Raw genomic sequence first — 22,767 nt, 5'->3', positions numbered from 1 at the left:
TGCCGGGCTGTGAGCCGGGCCCGGCGCGTCATTTTAAATAGCCGCGCCATGCTGCAGAGTCGCCGGTGGGGATAGATAAGAAAGACAGCCTGGTTTACATCGCTTTGCCCGGCAGTCTCTTATAGCAAAGTTGCAGGCAGGGACACTGCCACAGCGGGGCAAGGTGACCGGACAGAGGCGGAACCGTTCCGCCTCCAATATGGAACTGACGGAACGCAGTTCCGCCCCGTTCCGCCTCACTTTAACCCCTGCAGATACCTTAGTGCTTAATATATGATTATAACACCACTTGTATTATTAAGGGTGGGCTATTTTTTTATTTTCATTTTTCTCTATGAATTATTAAAATCAATAAAAATATTCTCCAGTCTCCAAAACTGAACATATTACAGTACAAAGATAACTTACCAGTATTTATATTCTGCAAACTGTTGCATGTAGTAGACTGTAAAATAGCATTTCTGTTATTTTTGCTGTATGTCTGTGTGTGACCTCCTCTCAGACCTCTGCGTTCCTGCCAGTGTATTCATGGAGGAGCCAGACCTCTGTACCAAGGCCTTGTGCTGTCATTTCAGCAGCATGTCATTTTTCCGCATCCCCACGCCCTTAGAGAGCCTGTAGCCCTGCCATGCACCTGACCTGTCAGATGCTGACGGATGGCTTTGGCAGGAACTGTGATAAGGTGCCCATTTATACGGAGCGATGTTCTTAGTACTATTTGTACCAGATCCCATTGCATCTATTACAAAAAGTATGGACTGCACGTGCTTTTTGTGCTGAGCGATGTAATATGTGCGGGAGCGCATATCACATTGCACCTGAAAAATGCACAGTGTAAGGGCACCTATACCCTTTAGCAGTTTGGCTTTTTTTTGTGGCTGTAAAGCCCCATACCCCATACACGATAAGAAGATAAAGTGAAAAGTATCATTCAGTAAGGGCTTTCTGACTGATATATTTCACAATCTTGTCACTCTAGTGGGTATAATTTAATATTGTTAAAGATTTCTGCTCCCACGTGTCCTTAACTTTGAATGATATCTACCGAACATGCAGGTCAATATGTCAGTGTAGCCAAGCGACCTGCATGTTTAGTGGGGCCCCGGGGACATTATAGAATGATATCTGCTTGCTGCAGCCCCGTCGGCTAGTGTGTATGGGACTTAAGATCTGTCAAAGCTTTATGAGAGCAAAGAACCACTAATCTCTGCTTATTCTAGGCCTTGATGAAATGTTTTCTGCAGGTACAATTCATTTTTATAGTGGTAATGCTCAACAAAGAAGGAACACTGAAGGACATGTATTTGGGTGCCAAGTGAATTTGTCGAAATAGATGTGAAAATTGCCAAGCAAACATTTTTATTCATCATAATGAACTATAATTGTGTGTGTGTGTGTATGTATATATATATACATACAAATATAAGCATCCCTGGCATTTTTTAGTGAATATCTTGAACATCTCACAGATGTTGGCACTCAAAGGGTTAGCCCATGAATAGTGATCCTTTTGTAGGTCTGATTTGACAGGTCACATAATTTAAGTGTATTTATTTTAGTTCAGTTATATGGAGACTAAAGTCATTAAACAAGAAATTGCTGATAGCTGCACAAACCAAATAGGATGCTGAACTGAGCAAACATGCTCATTTGTATGGTTAATATTAACCCAAGAACAGGATTTCAGCATGTCCATCTAGTAATACCACAGTTTATGATCACAGCACAAAACTGCTGCTGTGTGTATTTTTAAATACAAAATAATATATAAATATATAAAATTATAAATTATGCACCATTCACATGTTGTATGTAATGTTTCACCCTGTGTCCTAGTTACTGGGATGTTTTTAGTATTCATTCTAGTGGCCTGCATCTTTTACATGCCTGGGGTGTCGCTCTCTGCTGTGGTGCTTCTAGCACAGGTCTGGTCTGCATATCATTGCTGAAATACAGACCACCATGTGCTAGATGGCACGGAAGAGGAACTGCACGAAGGATTCAGAGTGCTAGAATGAACACTGGTCTGGTTGGGAGGTCTCCAATCATTTTTATTCTTCCACGCAACATCAAATGTGACCTTTGAGGTGCCCAACCTTGCTGCTCCAGATATGAGAATATTGCAGCTAATCGATAGCCCCCTATGAAGTTTAAATCAAAATTAAAAAATAGACTGTGAAAGGGATGGTAGCCTCATGTAATGGTGCGTACACACTGATTGATTTGGCAAAAGATCTGGGCGTACCCAACTGATTGAAACGACCAATCGCTCAAATCGTTCCGTGTGTATGAACGATATCACTGACAATGCGCATACCCGCCGGTCATCGGTAGAGGTCGATGATCTTTCCTTCATGCACAATGATTTTGTAAAGTTGATTGACTGACTGGCTCCCACTCCCCTCCACCATGGTTAAAGATCGATCATTCATGTGCAATCGTTTGTACAATCGTTCACTATTTGACACCAAATAATTTGTCCAGGAGTTCTGATGAAATCGTTAACAAGATTGGATCGTTTGCTAAATCTTTCTGTGTGTATGCACCTTAAGTCATTTGGATTTAATGGTTAAGGTTTTAAATTTACAGTGTACATGTACCCACAGTCATACAGTGTACATGTACCCACAGTCATACAGCACTGTAGGATTATATGTGGAGATCTTGGTAATATATATTGTGCAGCTACCAGTTGACATTTCCTAATTATTTTGAAAACTGTATTGTGCATAAAAAACATGATTGACAGTCCTATGGACTACCTAGCAATATTTGTGTTGTGATAAATCTGCAGCTGCAGTTTCATCTGTGTCCATGGATAATGTTTTATATAAACATGGACCTGTCGGCTCCACACAGATCGGGGAATCCTTTCAGGGGCTCAGTCCGTATGCATCCTATTTTTTATGTCACTGAAGCTTGGCGTGCCGGTATTCATGAGGGGATGGATCTCTGTGAATTGACGTTCTGCATTCTTGTAAATATTAGTTGTTGTCATAAAATGACTTTTCTCCTTTGTGTAGCAGAGAGGTACACTTTACCTTGGAAAGGGGGTAGTGCATTTAACATTCCTATAGAATTGAGGCGAAGGCTGGTGACCTTTTGGAAGCAAGACATGAGCCTGTTGACTAGGTGTCTTTCACACTTAAAAATAAGAGCTATAAAGCTGGATAGGATACCATAACCCTGATAATATACTTTTCCATTTACATGATCTATTCTTCATACAGGTAGTGTCCACCGCAATCTGAGAGCACCATGTCGGCAAAAGCGATATCAGAACAGACTGGAAAGGAATTCTTATATAAATACATTTGCACTTCAGCCGCAGTGCAGAACCGCTTCAAGTATGCTCAAGTAACCTACAACACTGACTGGGACCGGCTCATACAGGAGCACCCTTGGCTTCTCACTGAGGTAAGAATAGAAAGGACGGACTTGGTATAAATTGTGTTTCCCTTCAGTACTAATCAGTGACCTCCTCTAGGCACAATATACCCACAGAGTTGCACTGCCATTGTGACAGGCTGCTCTTTAAGGGTATTGCCCCTGCCATTAAAATATCTCCCTCCCTCTCATCTTTCTCTCAGCCTGAACTGTTTAGCTGAATAGAATGATGAATAGGGTAAGACTGTATCTAATGTTAACCTTGGATAAATGTTATGTTGTTTCTTTTGCATTAGATTTAGAAATCTGCTTCCAAACACTGCCTCGCTATAAATCCCTGATTTGATTGCTGAGGTCCTTGGAACATTCACTTAATGTTGATGAATGACAGAGTAGCGCAATCATTAAATCTTTCGGTATCTGCAGTGTACATTTGCAGTCTGGCTTGGGCCCAAATCAATGAGAAATATTTAATCATCTAAGTGTGAAACTAGATAATGCATTGCTGCAGGGGATGCTGGGAGTCTGCACATTGGAGACTGTGCTGTGATGCACAGTCCGTTCTGTATGAGTAAGAAGGTCAGTGTCATGATGTCCCCACCCTGCTCTGCAATGCGTACTGTAAGGTTTAAGGAAATGGCTAATTTAGTTTCAGAGTACAGAATGGTCTGAAAAACTGGGTGGTTCTTACATAATATTAGTGTAATATACATATATTTGTAATGAAAAGCTGAGCCAAGATGATTACCTAGTGTCCTAATATAAAGTGAATATTTTGATTGGATGTGCAGAGGCGGAACTACTATTGGTGCAGTGCACTGGGGACTAAGGGACCCACTGCTGTCCCTGTCGCCCTCTTACTGAGACCCACTGTTTTCCTTGTTACACCTTGCCTCCCTCTGCCTCTCCATGTCACCCACTGCTGTGTTGCATATTGTGGACTTGGATTGGTGTGGAGGAGGGGGGCGCAATTTCTATATTTTTGCACCTGGGCCCATAACCCACAAGCTCCACCGCTGGGGATGGGGTAGTAAATGTCCAAAGAAACCCGTCCATGTTCTAGCTTGCCTGTATAAGCACATCACCTCTTACAGCTGATTAGGCATAATCTGTAAGAGTGACTAGTACTCATGAACAGATTCTTGATGTTTAAGAGGCTGGGGGTCTGTCGGCCAAGTATATTTGCTAAATATTGAGCTCAAAATGTCCACTTCTAAATGAAACCCTATATGTGATACAGTTTATACACTGCCCGAAGAAGGCTTCCATGCAGTGTTGTGATATCATGCAGTATCTATGAAATTTGTTGGCTGTTTGATATGTACATTCTATAGGATATAGTTTTATGCTTGCATATCCTGGTGAATAATTAACTAGGTACACTGGCTCGTTTTTTTTACATCTCTAATCAGCCAATCATGTAACAACAACAGTAGAGTTATGCAGACATGGTCAAGAGCTTACGTTGTTCAGACCAAACTCCTGAATGGCTAAGAGATATGATTCAAGTGACTTTTAAATTAAATGGGTTTTGGTGACGAATGGGATGGTTGGAGTATCTTTATACACTTCTGATCTCCTGGGATTTTCCCACCACAGTCTCTACAGTTTGCAGATAATAGTTCACAAAACAAAAAACTTCCAGTGGCCATTTTTGCTAAATTTATTGTTAATTTATTAATTAGAGGGTCCACAGTGAATCCTCCAGTGTCTTAGAGATACATAAACAGTATGAAAAAAGTGACATGAACGTGCTGTTTCAGCAGTCATAATACTTAAATAAGCACCAGAACCTAAAGGAAAGGTGCCATTGTAGGCAGAGGGGAAGAGAGGATGGTATAGGTGAGATAGGGAAAAGTGCATGAGTGAAGAGGGCCCTGCTTGTGAGGGCTTGTAGTCTAAAGCAGGCATGTCCAACCTGCGGCCCTCCAGCTGTTGCAAAACTACACATCCCAGCATGCCTTGCCAAAGATTTAGCATTCCCTAATAGCAAAACTATGGCAAGGCAAGTTGGGATGTGTAGTTTCACAACAGCTGTAGGAACGGCAGGTGGACATGACTGGTCTAAAGAGAGCGGCAGATCGATGTGACACAGATGGGGAGATACTGTGAACAAGGTGCATAAAGCAGTGGGTTCGATTGAGAGCTGGATATTATTATTTTTTTTTTAATAAAGATATAGGTGTTTTATAATTTTAACCAGTTCTGTTTCTGTTGGATGAAAATACTGTGTTGATGGGGTCCTACCCATACTAGAAAGATGCACCTTATATATAATCCATGTATCCGGTACAGCTTTTGACTTTCTCTCTTTTTGCTCAGAACAGCCTGAATTCTTTTGTGGCATAGTTTGAACAAGGTGCTAAATGCAGTGCTTTATGGGCAGTGTTCAATTGATATATTGCACCCAATCTTCTGTACAAAATGACCAGAGATCGCTTGGCAATTTTAAATTGATGTTTTTTATTCACACAAATAGCACTCATTAAGATTGGGTTTAGCTGCGCATAGTGGTTAAACCTGACCAAACTAAGTGCTGCACTGCGAAAATCCCATTTATTTTTCTATTTTCTTATTTTGTTATATTGTATATATTGTATTCATAACTTTTACTCCTACACATTTTATGGGTTTCTGTTTATAAACCGATATTAAATTAATCCAAAATACACCCGTTCAGATTTCCTATACAATATCCTGACAAGAAGTGCATGGACAGTGTGTGTTCTTGTGAAACAGCGGGTCTATATATGGGTACAACAGTAACACCTATAGATGCTTTTAAATTCTCATGTAAGACAGGGTTGCACAAATTCCACTGAGTCTCTTGTTTCTTCCAGCCTTTGGTGGTGAAGCCAGACCAACTGATCAAACGTCGTGGGAAGCTGGGACTGGTAGGCGTCAACTTAAACCTGGATCAAGTGAAAAGTTGGCTAAAGCCACGACTGGGACATGAAACCACAGTAAGTATACATATATAATAGACTCCAAGGTTAATGCACAACTGCAGTGTCCATTTAGCATTACTTTGTACCACACTGAGAGTGTCAGTTAAGAGTTTTGGGGCCCATACACCAGCGAGTGGCGATCCATTGGGGGATCTGGGATATTTAGAATGTGAAAAAAGGCAAGATTCCACAATCCCCAGCAGTATTGGTGAATTATTATTTTTAAGCATGTTTAATATCCCAGATCCCCCAGCGCGGCAGTCAGGGGATCGGGGAAATGCCCCGATTAAACAGTAGGTCTATGGGCCCCAATAACAGCTTGTGATAAACATTTTTAGAAAATTAGTTGATTGTGCTTGGTTTCAACTGGGCAAATGATCACTGAGTGGAACATTTCACCCCCTTGGGATTTGAATATAAAAAAAAAAAAAAAAAGATCAATGTGTAGTGGGTGGCTGCAAATAACGGTCACCGTTTCCAGGCCACCCAGCAGGTCACATGCTCCAGGTCACCCAGCTGGTTCCGGGGAGAGTTCACAAACGGTCACGTTTTCCAGAGCACAATGGTGATGCGTTGTAAATGGCAGGTGGACGTTTTGACAGAAATCTACAAACCAAAACCTTTAATTAGGTATATAATGTGTCCTGCTCAGACCACAGCATCGTGGAAATCCATCACTCATAGAAGTTATCCTTCTATTAATATATAGGTGAGGTCATCATCCTCATAAAAAGCCTTTCTACATTTTCTATAGTATTGTTATATGTTAACACATTGTTATTGCTACAGTCACATTTCTATTTTGGGTGCATTGTGAATCTGTATTGTTTTGTTATTGTGCTTTGTTTAAAAAGCAAGTGGATCACCATTTAAGCATACGTCGTATAAGTTTTTCTTAACTATAGACCTAGAAATCATTTATTTCCTTTCAAATTCTGTAGGAAAATGAAAACAAATATGGCTGTCTGCCTCAAATCTGTTTTTTTTATATGGCTACAGGCAAGCAAAGCTGTAACTGGGTCGTAAGGTCGACACAAACATTAGGTCGATAATGGGAATGTCGACAGTCAAAAAGTCTTAATGGGTTTTTCACTTTTGAATGTCGAACAAATGCTTGTGTCGACATTATACCCTGTCGACCCAAGCCCTGTTGACCGGTCAACCTAATACATGTCGACCTTTCCTATGTTGAACAAGTGCCCGTAGACCATGTCACAATGGGAAAATAAGGGAAACCATGTCACCGTGCAGATCTTGAATTGAAGTTGCAAAGTCATCCTATCCGCTACATCATATGACATATGATTGTGGTTGTTCAAGTCGAACTGTCAGTAATAGTGGCCTTGCAAAACAAAACGAGTATAAATGGTACATCTCATACCTTATAGCCTGTCCGTGATTTATGTGTATTTAAATATAAAACAAAACAAACCGCATCCATCATATTCTTTCCAATGGATTTTGAGCTGAGCTGAATAGCTGTAATAAATTGTAGAATAAATCCATTTACCATGTCTGTAGTGTCTGGATCTGCTTGTTCTGAGCTGTCAAAGTGGCCAATTAACAAGATGAAGTTCTGGTGTGCGATTTTGAAACGGGAGGGAGTCGGGCTCTAGAAGCTTGATTAGCTACCTGCTGTCAGAACGCAGGGTGATCCAGTACACTTGGCAAGTAAACAACAAACAAATTCTGCTTTAAAATGCAAATAGCAGCTTTAATATACAAAGTACAAATAAAATCATACTTCCCTGGTAACGTATGATTGCCATCACCTGTGGGGAGCTAGGTAATTGATAAGAAAGGTGTGTCACCACAGGTGATGGCAATCATACATTACCAGGGAAGCCCAGGAACAGAGCATTTTCTCCCTCATGGAGAGGGTCAGGTAGGCAGGTATGAATGAAAGTCTGTATGTTTATTTAAAGGGAGTCAAATGCCTAATCTTGAAAATACTGATCCGGTCTTTGCAACCTCATTTAGAGTTTACAGCACCTGGTCACCATTTATATGTGGCAAACACCTAAGAAAAAAAAAACTACTTTATTTATTTACAGTTTGTTATATAGCGCAGCATATTCCGTTGCGCTTTACAATTGGATGTGTTTGTTGGGTGTTGTCTGGTGAATAGGGTTGTATGTATTTTTTTGGTACTCTTTACCTAGAACGGCGCCCATCGCGACCATCGTGACCATCGTATGCACTAAAAAACAGGTGCGATGCGATGGCCGCGATTTCCCATAGGGATCAATGTTAAAAGTCAGATTGGACGCGATTTTAGTGTTAAATGCCTCAATGCCCGCGATTTTTCCATAGGAAACAATGTTAAATGGGCCACAGAGCCCTAATAGTCCCCCTGAAGTCTGAAATGGCCCCCACAATTTTTAAAGGCACCCCACGATCAACGCCAACCCGAAGCGTGGCGAGCGCAGCGAGCCCGCGAGGGGCGGCGGTACGCGTCCTCCGACCTTTTCATACCCCCACTATCCACGTCGGCGTGGAGTTGAGAATAGAATAGTGTGGCGAGCGCAGCGAGCCACCGAGCCCAAAGCGTGGCGAGCGCACGCGGATACCTTCACAGGTAAACGCGTCCCCTCGCGGGCTTCACAGGTGTCCGCGTCGCCACGGACACCTGTGAAGCCCGCGAGGGGACGCGTATAACTGTGAAGGTATCCGCGTCCCCTCGCGGGGCTCGCCGCGCTTCGGGCTCGGTGGCTCGCTGCGCTCGCCACACTATTCTATTCTCAACTCCACGCCGACGTGGATAGTGGGGGGTATGAAAAGGTCGGAGGACGCGTACCGCCGCCCCTCGCGGGCTAGCTGCACTCGCCACGCTTCGGGTTCACGTTGATCGTGGGGTGGCGTTAAAAATTGTGGGGGCCATTTAAGACTTCAGGGGGACTATTAGGGCTCTGTGGCCCATTTAACATTGTTTCCTATGTAAAAATCGCGGGCATTGAGGCATTTAACACTAAAATCGCGTCCAATCTGACTTTTAACATTGATCCCTATGGGAAAATCGCAGGCATCGCGTCGCACCCGTTTTTTATGTGCATGCGATGGCCGCGATGCCCGCGATTTTTTACCCCCGACGCCCGCGATGCTAATCGCGGGCGCCGTTCTAGGTAAAGAGTACCGTTCTAGGTAAAGAGTACCATTTTTTTTTTTTACCAGTTACTTATATAGCTTACACACATACCGCAGCGATTTACAGAGAATATTTATTTGAATATTCACATCAGTCCCTGCCCCAGTGGAGCTCACAATCTATATTTCCTACCACATATATTTATAATCATCATTATTATTATTATTATTATCGTCCATTTATATGGCACCGCAAGGATTCCGTAGTGCCTGATAATACATAGATGATCAACTGTAGGAACCTGCTGTGTGGTCCACGCTGTGCTTTCACCCACAAATTGTACCTGATGTCTAATGCTGGGTACACACCAAAACGATTTGGATTGGTGTGCAAATCGTATGCAAATCGGATCGTACGATTTGCATACGATTTGCATACAATTTGCATACGATCCGATCCCCTCTGTATTCAGATGAATGGATCTTTTACAGATCCTACCTGCAGCAGGTAGGATCGGATTAGGATCCAATTCAGATCCAACCAAACGATTTTGACCAAATCTGCATCCAATCAGTCTAAATTGGATCCAGATTGATGGGATTGTGCCAAAATCGTTTTGGTGTGTACCCAGCATAACTCATGAAGAAGGTCCTTATGGGACTGAAACGTATACAGTATGTTGAGTATTACCTTTGTTTTTGCTGCATATGAAAACCCTAATACACGGCTAATTTTATTTGCATTTACCAAAAGCCTGGAGAGTGAGCCCTTTCTGTCGTTTATATCCATAAACTTCCTTCCAATGTGCTTTATTTTTATTATTTTTATTGGGGGGGGGGGGGGGGTTTGGTTTGCAATGAAAGCTTATTTTCTTTTTATTATTTTTTATTTTTAACTCCAATAAGTGCAGGTTTTGGGTGCAATTGGATAGTCCCTGGGGGATTTAAATTGCCATGGATAATTGAATATCCCATCCCTCCCATTTATTTTTTTTAGATCATTTATATGTGTCACTATTTTCATTCTTAGATTGCAAAAGCGAGAGGGACCCTGAAGAATTTTCTGATTGAGCCATTTGTTCCTCATAAGCAGGTGAGCACAAAAGGCATGGAAGTTTAGGCTGTTATCCTATAAGGACCCAGAAGACGTAATGACGTTCACTTTGTTTTATTAATAAAACACTATACTTTGAGGATGTAATCATAAGATTGACATTAACTATGTCAACATCAATAATGTTGATAATGAATTGTAGATATTGATAAAATGGCAGAAGGCCTTATCAGAGTGTCTACATTACGACTAGGCAGCGGGAGGGTTATGGTTAAGCGATGATTAAGGGTAGAGGGTTAGGGATATGGGGACTGGACTTACTGGAACCCAGTCACATCCAATCACTCTGCCTGAACTGATGGTCATATTACTGCTCTGACCCAAAAGCCTCTACTGAAGATTCTGCAGCTTACGGGACCAGGAAAGGGACCAGTGGGCTACGAGAGAATATATGTTGCATTGTATTATGTAGACATGGTCAATTTAGACATTGCCTATTAACCATAGTTTGCATCATTTTGTGTTTTACATTACTCTAGTTTTATTTATTTTTTAAATAGATGAAACTTTAGTGATTGATATGGGTCACATTTGTCTATATTGATATAATGACACATACAGGGATTTATTTAATAAAATGATAAAAATAATTATGTGTTATTAGTATTATATGTACTGTAACATATAACAACCACTTTTTCATCTAATGTTATGGGCTACTAGATATCATATATTCTATTTATGAATATGCAACTGCAGCATTCTCGCAGTAACTGGACCAATGATTACGAGAATGCTGCCTATTCACTTGGAAGGGTCACTGAGGCACATGCATGTGACAGTACTAATGGCCACTGAATTTGATGTGTTGAGATTAGGTTGATCCAATAACAGGGATACCTGCAAATTATGTAGTCTGTTGCTATGTATTATTTGTGGAAAGTTGCTAAATCTGTCCGGTTTTCTATGCAAAAAGCTTAAATATTCAAAATATACCATTTTTCTTAAGTAACTAGACTGAAGTGAAAGCTTTCTGTGTATATCTTTGGATTAATGCTGTTATATGGAGCATTGCTAGTGCCCTCTTGTTTGTCTTGTAGGAAGAGGAGTTCTATGTTTGCATCTATGCAGCTCGGGAGGGCGACTATGTTCTCTTCCATCATGAAGGTGGTATGGATGTTGGAGATGTGGATTCAAAGGCCCGGAAACTTCTGGTTGGTGTGGGGGATCGCTTGACAGAGCAGGATGTTAAGACAAATCTGCTAATCCATGTAGCCCCAGATAAGCGAGAGTGAGTAAAGGATGGCAACCGTGTGGCATTTTTGTCTCAATGTTTAAAAAGATATTTGCACACTGGTACCTGCCTTGTATTAAGTTGTCATTTACCTGCGTAGAGCATGTTAGTTATAGCAAAGATGATGCAGCCATTTTGTGGACTGAAGAAAAGTACATGTCAATGCAGCCCTATGCCTTACTAATTTTCTTTCTTACTAAGTTTCAAGTTATTTTATAGGTTGAATACTTTACAAAATGGCTGCCTCCACTGTCAAAAAGGCTCATGTTATGGAGCTTTAGCAAACTGACGATAATAACACCAAGATTGATTTCTATTACTATAAGTATAATGCCACAATACGTGATGGAAATGTTCTTTTCTTAATAGCTTGCTCTTTTAAGGGCAAACGTGCTACAATTCTGTACGAAAGTCTTGAATCTTGTTATAGGGAAGGAGCCTTTCCAATAGAAGAGCCCTTCATTGCTTAAGACTAATGCTCTTTTTTAACTGGATAAGTAGAGCAGTTTTCAGTCTGCTGTGCATGAATGCCTTAGGGCATACTTGCCGACTTTTGCTGGCTGCCTTCCAGGAGAGGGCAGCCAGCTCCGTTATACAGGGGGGCGGGGCTATCGCCGGGAGCTTAAGAGACAGATTGGGGGCGGAGCCACAGACGGGCTTCCCTGTTGGGGGGCGTGCCTACAGTGATCGTGCCATTTTAGCCACGCCCCCCGTCATGCAATGCCGGTATTTCAGGCATTGCACGGTGGGGGGCGGGGTTAAAATGACGCGATCGCGTCATTTTACTCAGGGACCCCCCCCCCCGACGAGGGGCGGATCGCGGGGGACTAGGGTTAATGCTTGAGGGTTGCCCCCCTTTCCGGGGGGCCGGGAGGGGGACCCGATTTCCGGGACCCTCCCGGCCATTCCGGGAGGGTGGGCAACCCTGCCTTAGGGTTTGGTTCAGTAGGTCAACAATAAAAAAGGTCAACAGTGTCTAAGCCTACCTCCAAAAAGGTTGCATGGAAAAAAACAATCTTCACAATAAAAAGTTGGAAATGAAAAAAGTTTTTTTTAGGATTTTGGGGTGTCCATTTTGATCTTGTAGCACATAGATCCCCAATTAGTTTAGTGGTTTTCTCAGCATGCTTCAGGCAAAGTGCCCTGCTGTGGATAGCACACTTTATACAATCATCGTCCATGTGGATGGTAAAATCTGAAATAGTAAAAAAAAAAAAAAAAAAAAAAACTCATGGCGTTCTTATGCCATGTTGACCTTTTGACTAATAGTGGTCGACCTGTTGAACTTATTACTGTCGGCCTTAGATCCGGATACTAATGCCCTTATAATGATCAAGTCCATAGCCTATGGCTATTAGTCATTGCTATAACTTGCACCATATAATGACCATGAAGAGCAGATTAAGCATTGCATAGCTCCTGCTTTGTTGATGTATTTGAGCAATAGATGTGCTTCTGCTCGATTGACAACTGCAGCTAAGATATTCATACATTGTTTTCTCTATGTTCTTACTCCATTTCCTCTGTGGCCTATAGATGCTGTAATCTGAAAAAAACAAACCCACAACAAAAAGCCTGCTGGTTTTATGCTCTGTTGTTCCTCTTGTACTAATGGGTTTTATCTTTAGGCTAGACATTAGCTTTTTGTACTTAGCAATGTATTATTTCTCCTCTGCTGATAGTGTATATGTCATGGTCCCAGTCTTTTGTATGCTGCAAAAATGTATCAGTCGCCGGAAATATTCAAAAAGACGGACATGCATATTGATGATTAGAAGTGACCACTGTCCATGATTTGTGAATGTGGGCTGACTCTGCTTAATGTTAAGATGTAACAACAACTAAATTGTGATTACATTCTTAATTATGCTAATAGCATAAAAATTGGAAATATCATAAAACATTAGTATTGAAGTATAATGAATCTAGTATCAGAAGGACATGCAAAAAAAGGGGTTGTGCTCTCAATTAGCGCCACCAGATGTTAACATTCATCAGAAATGTAAATAAACTTTCCTTTCTTCTTCTAGTAAAAAGCTTTCAGAGTGTGATTCTCGAAATTCATATACTGGATCTGTAAACAACTTCAAAAGATAATGATAGTGCAATATTGTCTATTCACCATAATCATAGTTACTGGTCTGATTTTACACTCACATATTCAGATTTTTTAAGATCGCATATAGGTCCACCATATGTGGATATTGCAGAGTGTGCCTTCTTTCCGTATAGACACTGTGGGATCTCAAAAACAAACATCCATAGTGCAATACTGCTCTGTAATTTAAAAGAACACTTTATTAAACAATTACACTCACATTTAAGACATAAAAAAATTGCATATCACCATATATATGGTTAGTGCCCATCTGCAGAGTCCACTGTCAGGATATCCAAGTGTTGGTATAAGGAGACAGCCTGGTTACAGTCCCGGTAACTGATGGTCCAAGATGCAACTTCTTACTTGTGGTCCCAGACAGCACCTCCGTTCCTCAGATGGGGATTAAGTGACTTGTAGCCTTAGCGCTTTCGGACGTGTTGTCCTTCATCAGAGGCATAAGTCACTAATGCCGGTCATGGTATTTATCCCCTCCTTAATCTCACCAATTACCCATCATTCATTTTCTAAATTCCCACCCTCATAGTTGCCTGGAAGATCGCGTCTAGATACGCGTCTCCCGGAAGTTATACTCCATCACCTAGGAGATCACGTCAACACACCAGTCCTGATGACGTATCTCCCGGAAGTGACGTTCCGTCATTTTGGTCTCAAACATTACACCGGATGTGACGTGACGTCTTTCTATAGTTTCGCTCCGGTTCTCATAGCAACTCTCCCGGATGTGACGTCTCTCTGTAATTCACTCCGGTTCCCATGGCAACTCTCCCGGATCTTATGTATGTTTATCGGAAGTTTGACTGTGCTTTTGCAATATGCGTTCCATTTGTCACTTCCTGCGTTCCATATATCAGGAAGTGCTTGTCTTTATACCGATCTGGTATATGTATATACAGGAATCCATCATAAAGTGCATATGAGAATAAATACAAATAAAAACAGGGTTACCATACATATAAAAAACATACAAACAAATTTTAAAAGATATTACTAAAAGCATATCACTTAATAACATGCATTAAAATTTTTTTCTTATTGAAGCATCATAAGAACCACTTAAGCTCAAAGTCAGAATTCAGACCAAGTGGGATAAGAGTTTTTAGTTTGAAAATCCATTTCATTTCTGTTTTTGCCAGTCTTATATCTACATCCTTTAGTTTTCCACGTTGGCATAATTTGTTCCAATGCCCAAAATCTTTTAATACAATGTGGGTTGGAATTATGCTTTAATTTAAAATGAGATGAGACTGGATGGTTTTCTAATCCCCGTTTAATATTTCTTATATGTTCGGCCAGTCTGACCTTGAGGCCCCTAGTGGTCTTGCCGATATATATCAAATTGCAGTCACATTCAAAGGCATATATGACATTTTTTGTATTACAAGTGATAAATTGTTTTATGTAGTATCTTTCACTTGAAACTCTTTGATTTTGCTGGGCCCCTTTGTATGTTTACACATCATACATAGGCCACATCTATGGAAGCCTTGAATTCAAATGTTGCTTCTTTTTACTGTGTCTAAAGTGCTTTTTACCAATTTATCTTTTATGTAGGGTGCCCTCCTATAAATGAACACAGGTTTATTTGGGATTATCGGTCCTATTACAGGATCTTGTTTCAAAAGTGACCAGTGCTTATGAAATATTTTTTCAACTTCTTTATGATCTGAGTGATATCCACTAATGAATGACCACTGTAATTTTTCATTTTTCTCTGGTTTTTCTTTATGTTTTAACAGTGTCATTCTTTCAATATTTTCAACCTTATTTTGTTCTCTATCTATTAGTGATTTTTTTTTATAACCTTTTTCTAAAAATCGTTCTCCCATTTCTGTAATCTGAGTTTTACATATCAATGGGTCCGAACAGTTTCTTTTCACTCGAAGAAACTGGCTTTAAGGAATTCCGTTCAGACAGTTTTCGTGATGTTGGCTGCTCTTCTCAATTATATTATTAGAATCTGTGGGTTTTCTATATACTTTAGTTTTTAATACGTCATCTTCGACATATATAATGATAAATCTAAAAAATTTATAGTATTTCTACTTATATCAAATGTAAGGTTGATATTAAAATCATTTCGATTTAAAAATTCTCAAAAAGTTGTTATCTATGTCACAGCACCAGGCCCTCCCCCAGCTCATTGTTATGCCAAATCCTATATAGGATTATAGGACATAATAGGTTGGCATAGCTGGGGGCGAACCTGGTGCCCATTGCGGTCCCAATGCGTTGTAAATAAAAGTGTCCATTAAAATAAAAATAATTATTATTTAAAATAAATTTTATGCCTTCTAAAATGAATGTTTTCAGATCTTCTGTATATTCTGTCTTATCTAAAAAATAGGAGACCGCTTCAATACCTTTTGTCCTCTCTTATAATTGTATACAGAGTGGATACGTCTGCACTTATCATAAAATATTATTTTTCCCATTTCACTTCATTTAAAATATTTAAAATTTCTCCAGTATCTTTTAAGAAAGCGTTCGTAGTTCTTACTATTGGTTGTAGATAAAAATCTATTACAGCAGATAGGTTTGAAGAAATGCTGTTACAACCCGATCTTATTGGGCGGCCAGGAGGGTGGAGGGGGTCCTTATGGATTTTAGGCAAGGTATATATTGTGAGTACTGTTGGATATTTTATGTTTATAAAATCACATTCATTTTTTGTGATCGCACCACTTTCTACTGCCTTAGTAGTAAGATCCAAGAGGGCTTTTGTTATTTTTAGAGTAGGATCTGTTTTGACTTTTTGGTATGTGTCACGTCCAAAAAGGTTATAAAAAAATCACTAATAGATAGAGAACAAAATAAGGTTGAAAATATTGAAAGAATGACACTGTTAAAACATAAAGAAAAACCAGAGAAAGATGAAGCTTTTTACTAGAAGAAGAAAGGAAAGTTTATTTACATTTCTGGAGGATGTTAACATCTGGTGGCGCTAATTGAGAGCACAACCCCTTTTTTGCATGTACATTTGAATTTGTTTGGAGTGTTTGGTGGAGGCTCCAGGTGTCTTCTCACAGCTGCCTACAGAACTTTGATTGTTGCGCTAAGGAAAAAACAGACTTTTGCTCCATATTAGTATCAGAAGGAGTTCGCTTGCCAAAATGGAAGGAATCTGTTACAAGTCAGTGTCTATTGCTGGCATAAATGGAGGGTTGTTAAGCAAGACAAACTCTGTAAACGGATAATTGGGTTTATTTAGTAAGATGGGAGTTCTATTGAAGATGGGATGTTGCTATGGGCAGATTCTATCTAGTATCTTCCAGATGGTGCTAAATAAATAAAAAATTGATTTTGACGTTAACATGGCGACATCCTTCTTTTGATTTCAATGGTTAATTTTATACAGATGGATTTTTCAGAAGCCCAAACAAGTACAGAATCAACCTATAAGGGATTGGGATATCCCTTAAAAGCTTAACCAGCGCCTAATCAACATAACAAACAAACAGTGAGCGCAGTGCATGAACTCCACTTTTCTACAGGATTTTTCAGATTGTTTACCTATTTTTCAGTCAACTAAATAATACTTGTATTGCCTATACACAAACACTGCATCTGAAGGCAAAATTTGCACTTAACAACTGTAACAAATCAGTAATTGACTTTTGTACATGTTCTGGACAGGCTAACTTACACCTGTATAAACGGCCTATTGATGTTGCACACCTACCTTTTTGTTTTGCCATACACACACCTGTATCCATATTTACAGGTCTGTGTGGCTTTGGGCAGATGTAGCAAACCTTATAAAGAGCAGGAAAGTCGCTTGTAGCAAGCAAATCATCTTCTACTTCTCATGCTTTCTTTTTATAGAATGCATTTGATTTAATACGATCTATAACCTGTATATTGTTAACCTGTTCAAAAACAGGTGATGGCAATCATACATTAAAAGGAAAGTCCAGCAGCAGTCTAGTTTTTTCCCTCCTGGCATGGGTCATGTTGGGAGGTATGCTCACCTGTTACTCACCTAGATCAGGTTGGCAGCTCATCTCCTGCTTCCTCTTTTCATCAGTCTTGCTCCCCCTGTAGCTTCGCCCCTTCTGTTCCATGTAGCTCTGCCCCCTCCATCAGTGTAGCCCAGACCCTTTTTAGTCCCTGAGAGGGTGTTCAGGAGCCGGGAAGCAGCTTTGTGCTGCCAGTGCAGCTGCCTGTCATGCAGCCGGCAGCCACAGAGGACAGCAGGGGACGTAGAGCAGGGATTGCGCCTCTACTGCCTGGCGCCTCCCTACTGTGCATCCTCAGCTGAGCGGGTAGCGCTGGCCCTGATTGCACAACATTGTATTCCCTTAAAAATACTTCTATTTTTCTGATGGTCAGGTGTGCTGGTAATCCAGCCTTGGCCCTATACTTATAATGGGGTGCATTTATCTCTTTTGTGTTCAACATTTGTGGAGATTTGCATTGAGAAGTGTATTTCAACCAATAATATTTGAGTACGTAAACTGACACATGGGGGGGGAATTCAATTGTTGGGCGCCCACAGCCGGTATTCAAATATTTCTGGTGACGGGCATGCACACATCTTTTTAAGCACGCTAGCTGGGGGGGTAGTGAGCTAAAAGATGAGAAAAGTCACCTGGTTGGGAGCCCAAACAGGATTTTTTTTCATTGCACCCATTAGTTTGATTGTGATTAGGTGCTTTACGCGTCTAAACTCAACCTTATGTTAACCCAGCGTTAGATGGGAGATCAGGCCTGATTAAATCATTTAAAATTCCCCCATATAGTAGTGTTAATGCCCTCTCATTTCCATGATTCATTTAAGACGTGTTATTTTAGAAGAACATCATTAGAAAAGCTCAAATAAAGAAAGGCATGGCCCTGATGTGATAGGAGGAAGTGGGGTTTAACACAATGTTTTGCTGGCTGTAATATGGGATGTTTATGTAGCATCACCCTGCATGCAAATATATGTGTGTAGATTGATATTCAAGTTTTTGCTTCCAAAGACCTGGAAGTGAGTGTACACCTGAATGCATTTGAATGAAAACAGAAATTACCACAGTGCAAATATTATGTCTCTAAGCAATGTTTATAAAAGACTCCTAAGGCAAACAATCATATTTCCAGTCATTGTGTTTCTTGCACCACATTGATCAAAGCTGTTTGCTAATTGCCAATGACCATCAATACATTTTCCATTTTGACATTGATTAATATTGTCTATAGGGTCCTTGCCAGCTTCATAACCGGCTTATTCAACCTCTATGATGACCTGTTTTTTACCTACTTAGAGATCAACCCTTTGGGTAAGTCATACGATAGGGTAGCTAATCTCTAGAGATTGGTGTGATCACTGTGATGTTTGGCTATATAAGTGATTTGATTTACATTGACATGTTCCCTGCCTCTCTCCTTCAAGTTGTGACCAAGGATGGCGTGTATGTTTTGGATATGGCAGCTAAGATTGATGCTACTGCGGACTACCTTTGCAAAGCTAAATGGGGTGATGTGGACTTTCCACCTCCGTTTGGAAGAGAAGCTTATCCAGAGGTAAGAGACTCAGTTGCCAAGACAACTCGGGGAGAGGGGCTTCAAAAGAAGCACATCCCTGCAATGTGCTCTGCCGGCTGCTAGGGGGTTTGCGCGTGCATGATCAGTGCTGACCACGCTGCCTGGCCAGTAATGTGATCTGTAGCCCATAGGCTACAGTTGGCTACCACCATTTTCAGATGCCGGTAGCTCCGGAGGCCAACATCCGATATTGGTAATTGGGCAGGTAAAGCGGCTGGCTGTGGCATTTGAGGAATTGCAGCAAGTACTTGCTGCCATACCTCCTTCACTCATGCAGGGGATACTTAATGAAAAAATGGGAGTGAAGGTAAACGTGGCGCCTGGGTGATTTGAAGTTCGCCCTTCTGAATTTCTGGGGGTCTTACCCTAAAGTACCCCACTAGATACACAGAAACAAATACGAAAGGAATTCAGATACTAGGTGCTCCTCATATGGGCATAGAAAGTAATGGGGAAGAAATAGTGAACAAAAAAATTTACTTCCCTCAGTGATCAATTGATATTTCTTTATGAAGATGTTCCTCAGTTCTTCGCCAGGTTTTATTCGAATATACGAAAAAGAATATATACAGAAAATGTGTTATATCCTTCCTTATTCAAGCCTAAATCTATCAGTCAGCTCTTTAAGCGATTTGTACGCGTACCAAAACTATGAATAGTGGTTAAATAAACATATCCAGGTGTCTTTCTACTAGGTGACACGCACACGTACTCACGATGTTGTTAACTTGTGTAACGCTCATAAAGGTTTCTTTTCTCTCTCAATTCTCCAAAAAGACTTTTTATTGATGCATACAACAATACAGACACACTTAAAAATATTCCTCCTAATCTGAGACTGTTTGACCCACAAACTTTACACAGATGGTGATAATGCACAATCAACACTTCCAGATGGTATACCGGTCCCAAATGGCAGTGGACTCGCACATACACACTCACCTGATATCGGTTGTGGTCTTCCAGTCCTTGCACACTCAGATCTGAGTCAACATGTTTCGAGACTCAGTGTCTCTTCGTCAGGGCTCCTGACGAAGAGACACGTTGACTCAGATCTGAGTGTGAATTTTTGCCGTGTCTCTCCGTGTAGCAATTCTCCATCTTTTCATGGAGAAGTGGAATGTGAACTTTTAAAATAAAATGTTTTTTTGTTTTTAATTTTGGTGTCAAAAAATCAGGTATTTTATTCTGAGAAGGGCATGCTATTTTTATTCATGTGCTTATAGCACATGAATATATATTTAATTAAAAATATATATATATTTTTTTTTTTACACAGAGCAGCCAGCAGGGGGCCGGGAGCCGAGCCGCTCATTAGATATTCATATATTCACTGCACCCGATCATTACATATGCACGATCGGGTACAGTGAATACACGGTCCCCTGTTGACTCTCCCGGGGGGCCTGGCTCCCGGGGAGCCCACCTCCCCCCCACATACGTTCTGGGGCAGGCAGGGAGACTTCCATCTCCCTGCCTGCCACCGTCCCATGGCTCCCTGCAGTGGACGAGCGACGGGTTAAGATTCGCCGCGAGGGGCAACTCGCCCCTCCGACATTGAATACTGGGAGAGCGAGTGGCAGCCAGCCCTCCGGAACACAGCGAGTGTGCAGCGAATCCTAAACAGGATTCGCTGCACACAGCGATATTTCACATTGAATACTGCCCAAGGAGTCGGAAATATCTGTTGAGTTGTCAGTTATTTTAGACTCTTCCCATCATTTTGTGCCTCCACAATGCTGCCATGTATGTGCTGTCTGCTGCCTACACAAGTGACGTGATGAGCTTCTGCAGTAACTTGCTGTGGTCCCGTAATTTTTATTGTCTGATTGGGTCCCAGAGCAAAATAGTTTGAGGACCCCTGGTCTAATGAATGTACATGTCCTGTCCCCCCTAAATTATTTAGGTTTTGTTTTTGCGCATTTGTTTGTTTTCTGTTAGGTGCTGCAAAACCATTGTGGAACTATATAAATAAACAATAATAATATTATTAGGAATAAACTATAATCTCAATTGCAAATAAGGAAGCCTGAGTCATGTGGGCCCACTGGTTCTCCATGGATATTAAGGGATAGTTTGATGTAATTCATTTTTTTTTTTTAAATGTGCAACCTGAGGGAATGATGGAGTAGGGAATTGCAATGGGCAGATCAGTGGGCTGTGATCTAATTATAAAGATAGCAGGAGTCATTTAGGAAGACAATAGATTATCTTTAAGTAATTAACATCTGTGGAAGAAACAACCAAGTTCGGAAGATGATACAAGAATATCTTATTTTCTAGTTTGTTGCAGATAGCGGAAGAAATTATATCGCAGGCTAGAAAAACAAAACCTCTTTCTAGATTCATAAAATGTGCATAGAATCCTGCAGTCATTCTTCTTACTGAGACTTTGTATCGATGCCAGGAGCTTGTGCAGTTTAAGTACCCACCTCCCTGTTTTTAATTTAATTTCCTGTTTTAATAAATCACTCTAAACGATTGTCCCCAGAGATCTGTTTTATGAAGGTTGCCGCAAGGTTATTTGACTCTAAAGAGACCTAGCTCCTGCATATTGCTATTGAACTGCGAAATAGTGAAGTGCAACTTGTTTGTAAGAAAGGATTCAGTTTTCACACCGTCTATACATTGCATTGTAATCTTGGTGATTATGATTTAGATGATGGTGTGTATTCAGATGGACACCTTCTTTTACCCCATTTGACAAAAAATCCTGGGTTTGACTGTTCCAATGTCAGTCAGACTTGGAACAGTCCCCATGTACACTGCAGTTCAGACCCGGGTTATTCCACTGTTGGCATGGTCCACGCTGCAGACTGGTGCAGTGTAAGTGTTCTGTTGGTGCTTGGAGATGACTTTATCTCAAAACATCGGGAATCCAGCTCTACCTATGCAGTAAATGGGACCCGGGTCGGGTCCAATGTTCCCTCTAATTTTACGAAGGCTGTGTGCGGCAAAAGATTTTGGCTGTGCAACTTTGGAAGGAAATTTAAATTTTTGTGCGTCACTTATATATAACTGGAAAATGACATTCAGCATTTGTGTTAACTTTACTTCAAAATGATATTAAACATTCAAAACACAGCACACAATGTAGTTAATGGGTGAAACACATATTAATTGAGTCCACAACTGCAAAAAGGGACCACTGCTGCTTTGTGCACTCTGTTGTCATGTCTGTGCGCACGCTTATCGAGTTGTGTGCGCGCGCACGTGTGCACAGCTTAGAGGGAACACTGGTCGGGTCCCTTAACAAATTTCTTACCATGTCCAAACCTGCAAGCTACCTAGGTTGGAATGCTGGGTCCACTAGATTTTTTTTTTTTTACTTCTGGGGACACTTACACACCGA

General features: G+C 40.8%; 1 protein-coding gene across 2 annotated transcripts in view; it reads left to right on the top strand.

The window, feature by feature from the left end:
* ACLY (ATP citrate lyase) overlaps positions 1-22,767 on the top strand; it is a 58,131-nt gene that overhangs the window by 9,401 nt on the left and 25,963 nt on the right. For both annotated transcript variants that reach the window (XM_083146868.1, XM_083146867.1), the window contains exons 2-7: positions 3,231-3,417; positions 6,228-6,350; positions 10,450-10,512; positions 11,574-11,764; positions 19,071-19,150; positions 19,264-19,394. In XM_083146868.1, coding sequence (XP_083002994.1) covers positions 3,259-3,417; positions 6,228-6,350; positions 10,450-10,512; positions 11,574-11,764; positions 19,071-19,150; positions 19,264-19,394 — 747 coding nt within the window. In that variant the 5' untranslated portion in view covers positions 3,231-3,258. The remainder of the gene's footprint in view (positions 1-3,230; positions 3,418-6,227; positions 6,351-10,449; positions 10,513-11,573; positions 11,765-19,070; positions 19,151-19,263; positions 19,395-22,767) is intronic.

Source organism: Crinia signifera, chromosome 6 (assembly GCF_055691185.1).
Source record: "Crinia signifera chromosome 6, ASM5569118v1, whole genome shotgun sequence".
NCBI lineage: Eukaryota > Metazoa > Chordata > Amphibia > Anura > Myobatrachidae > Crinia > Crinia signifera.
This window is presented reverse-complemented; position numbering and strand designations above follow the sequence as displayed.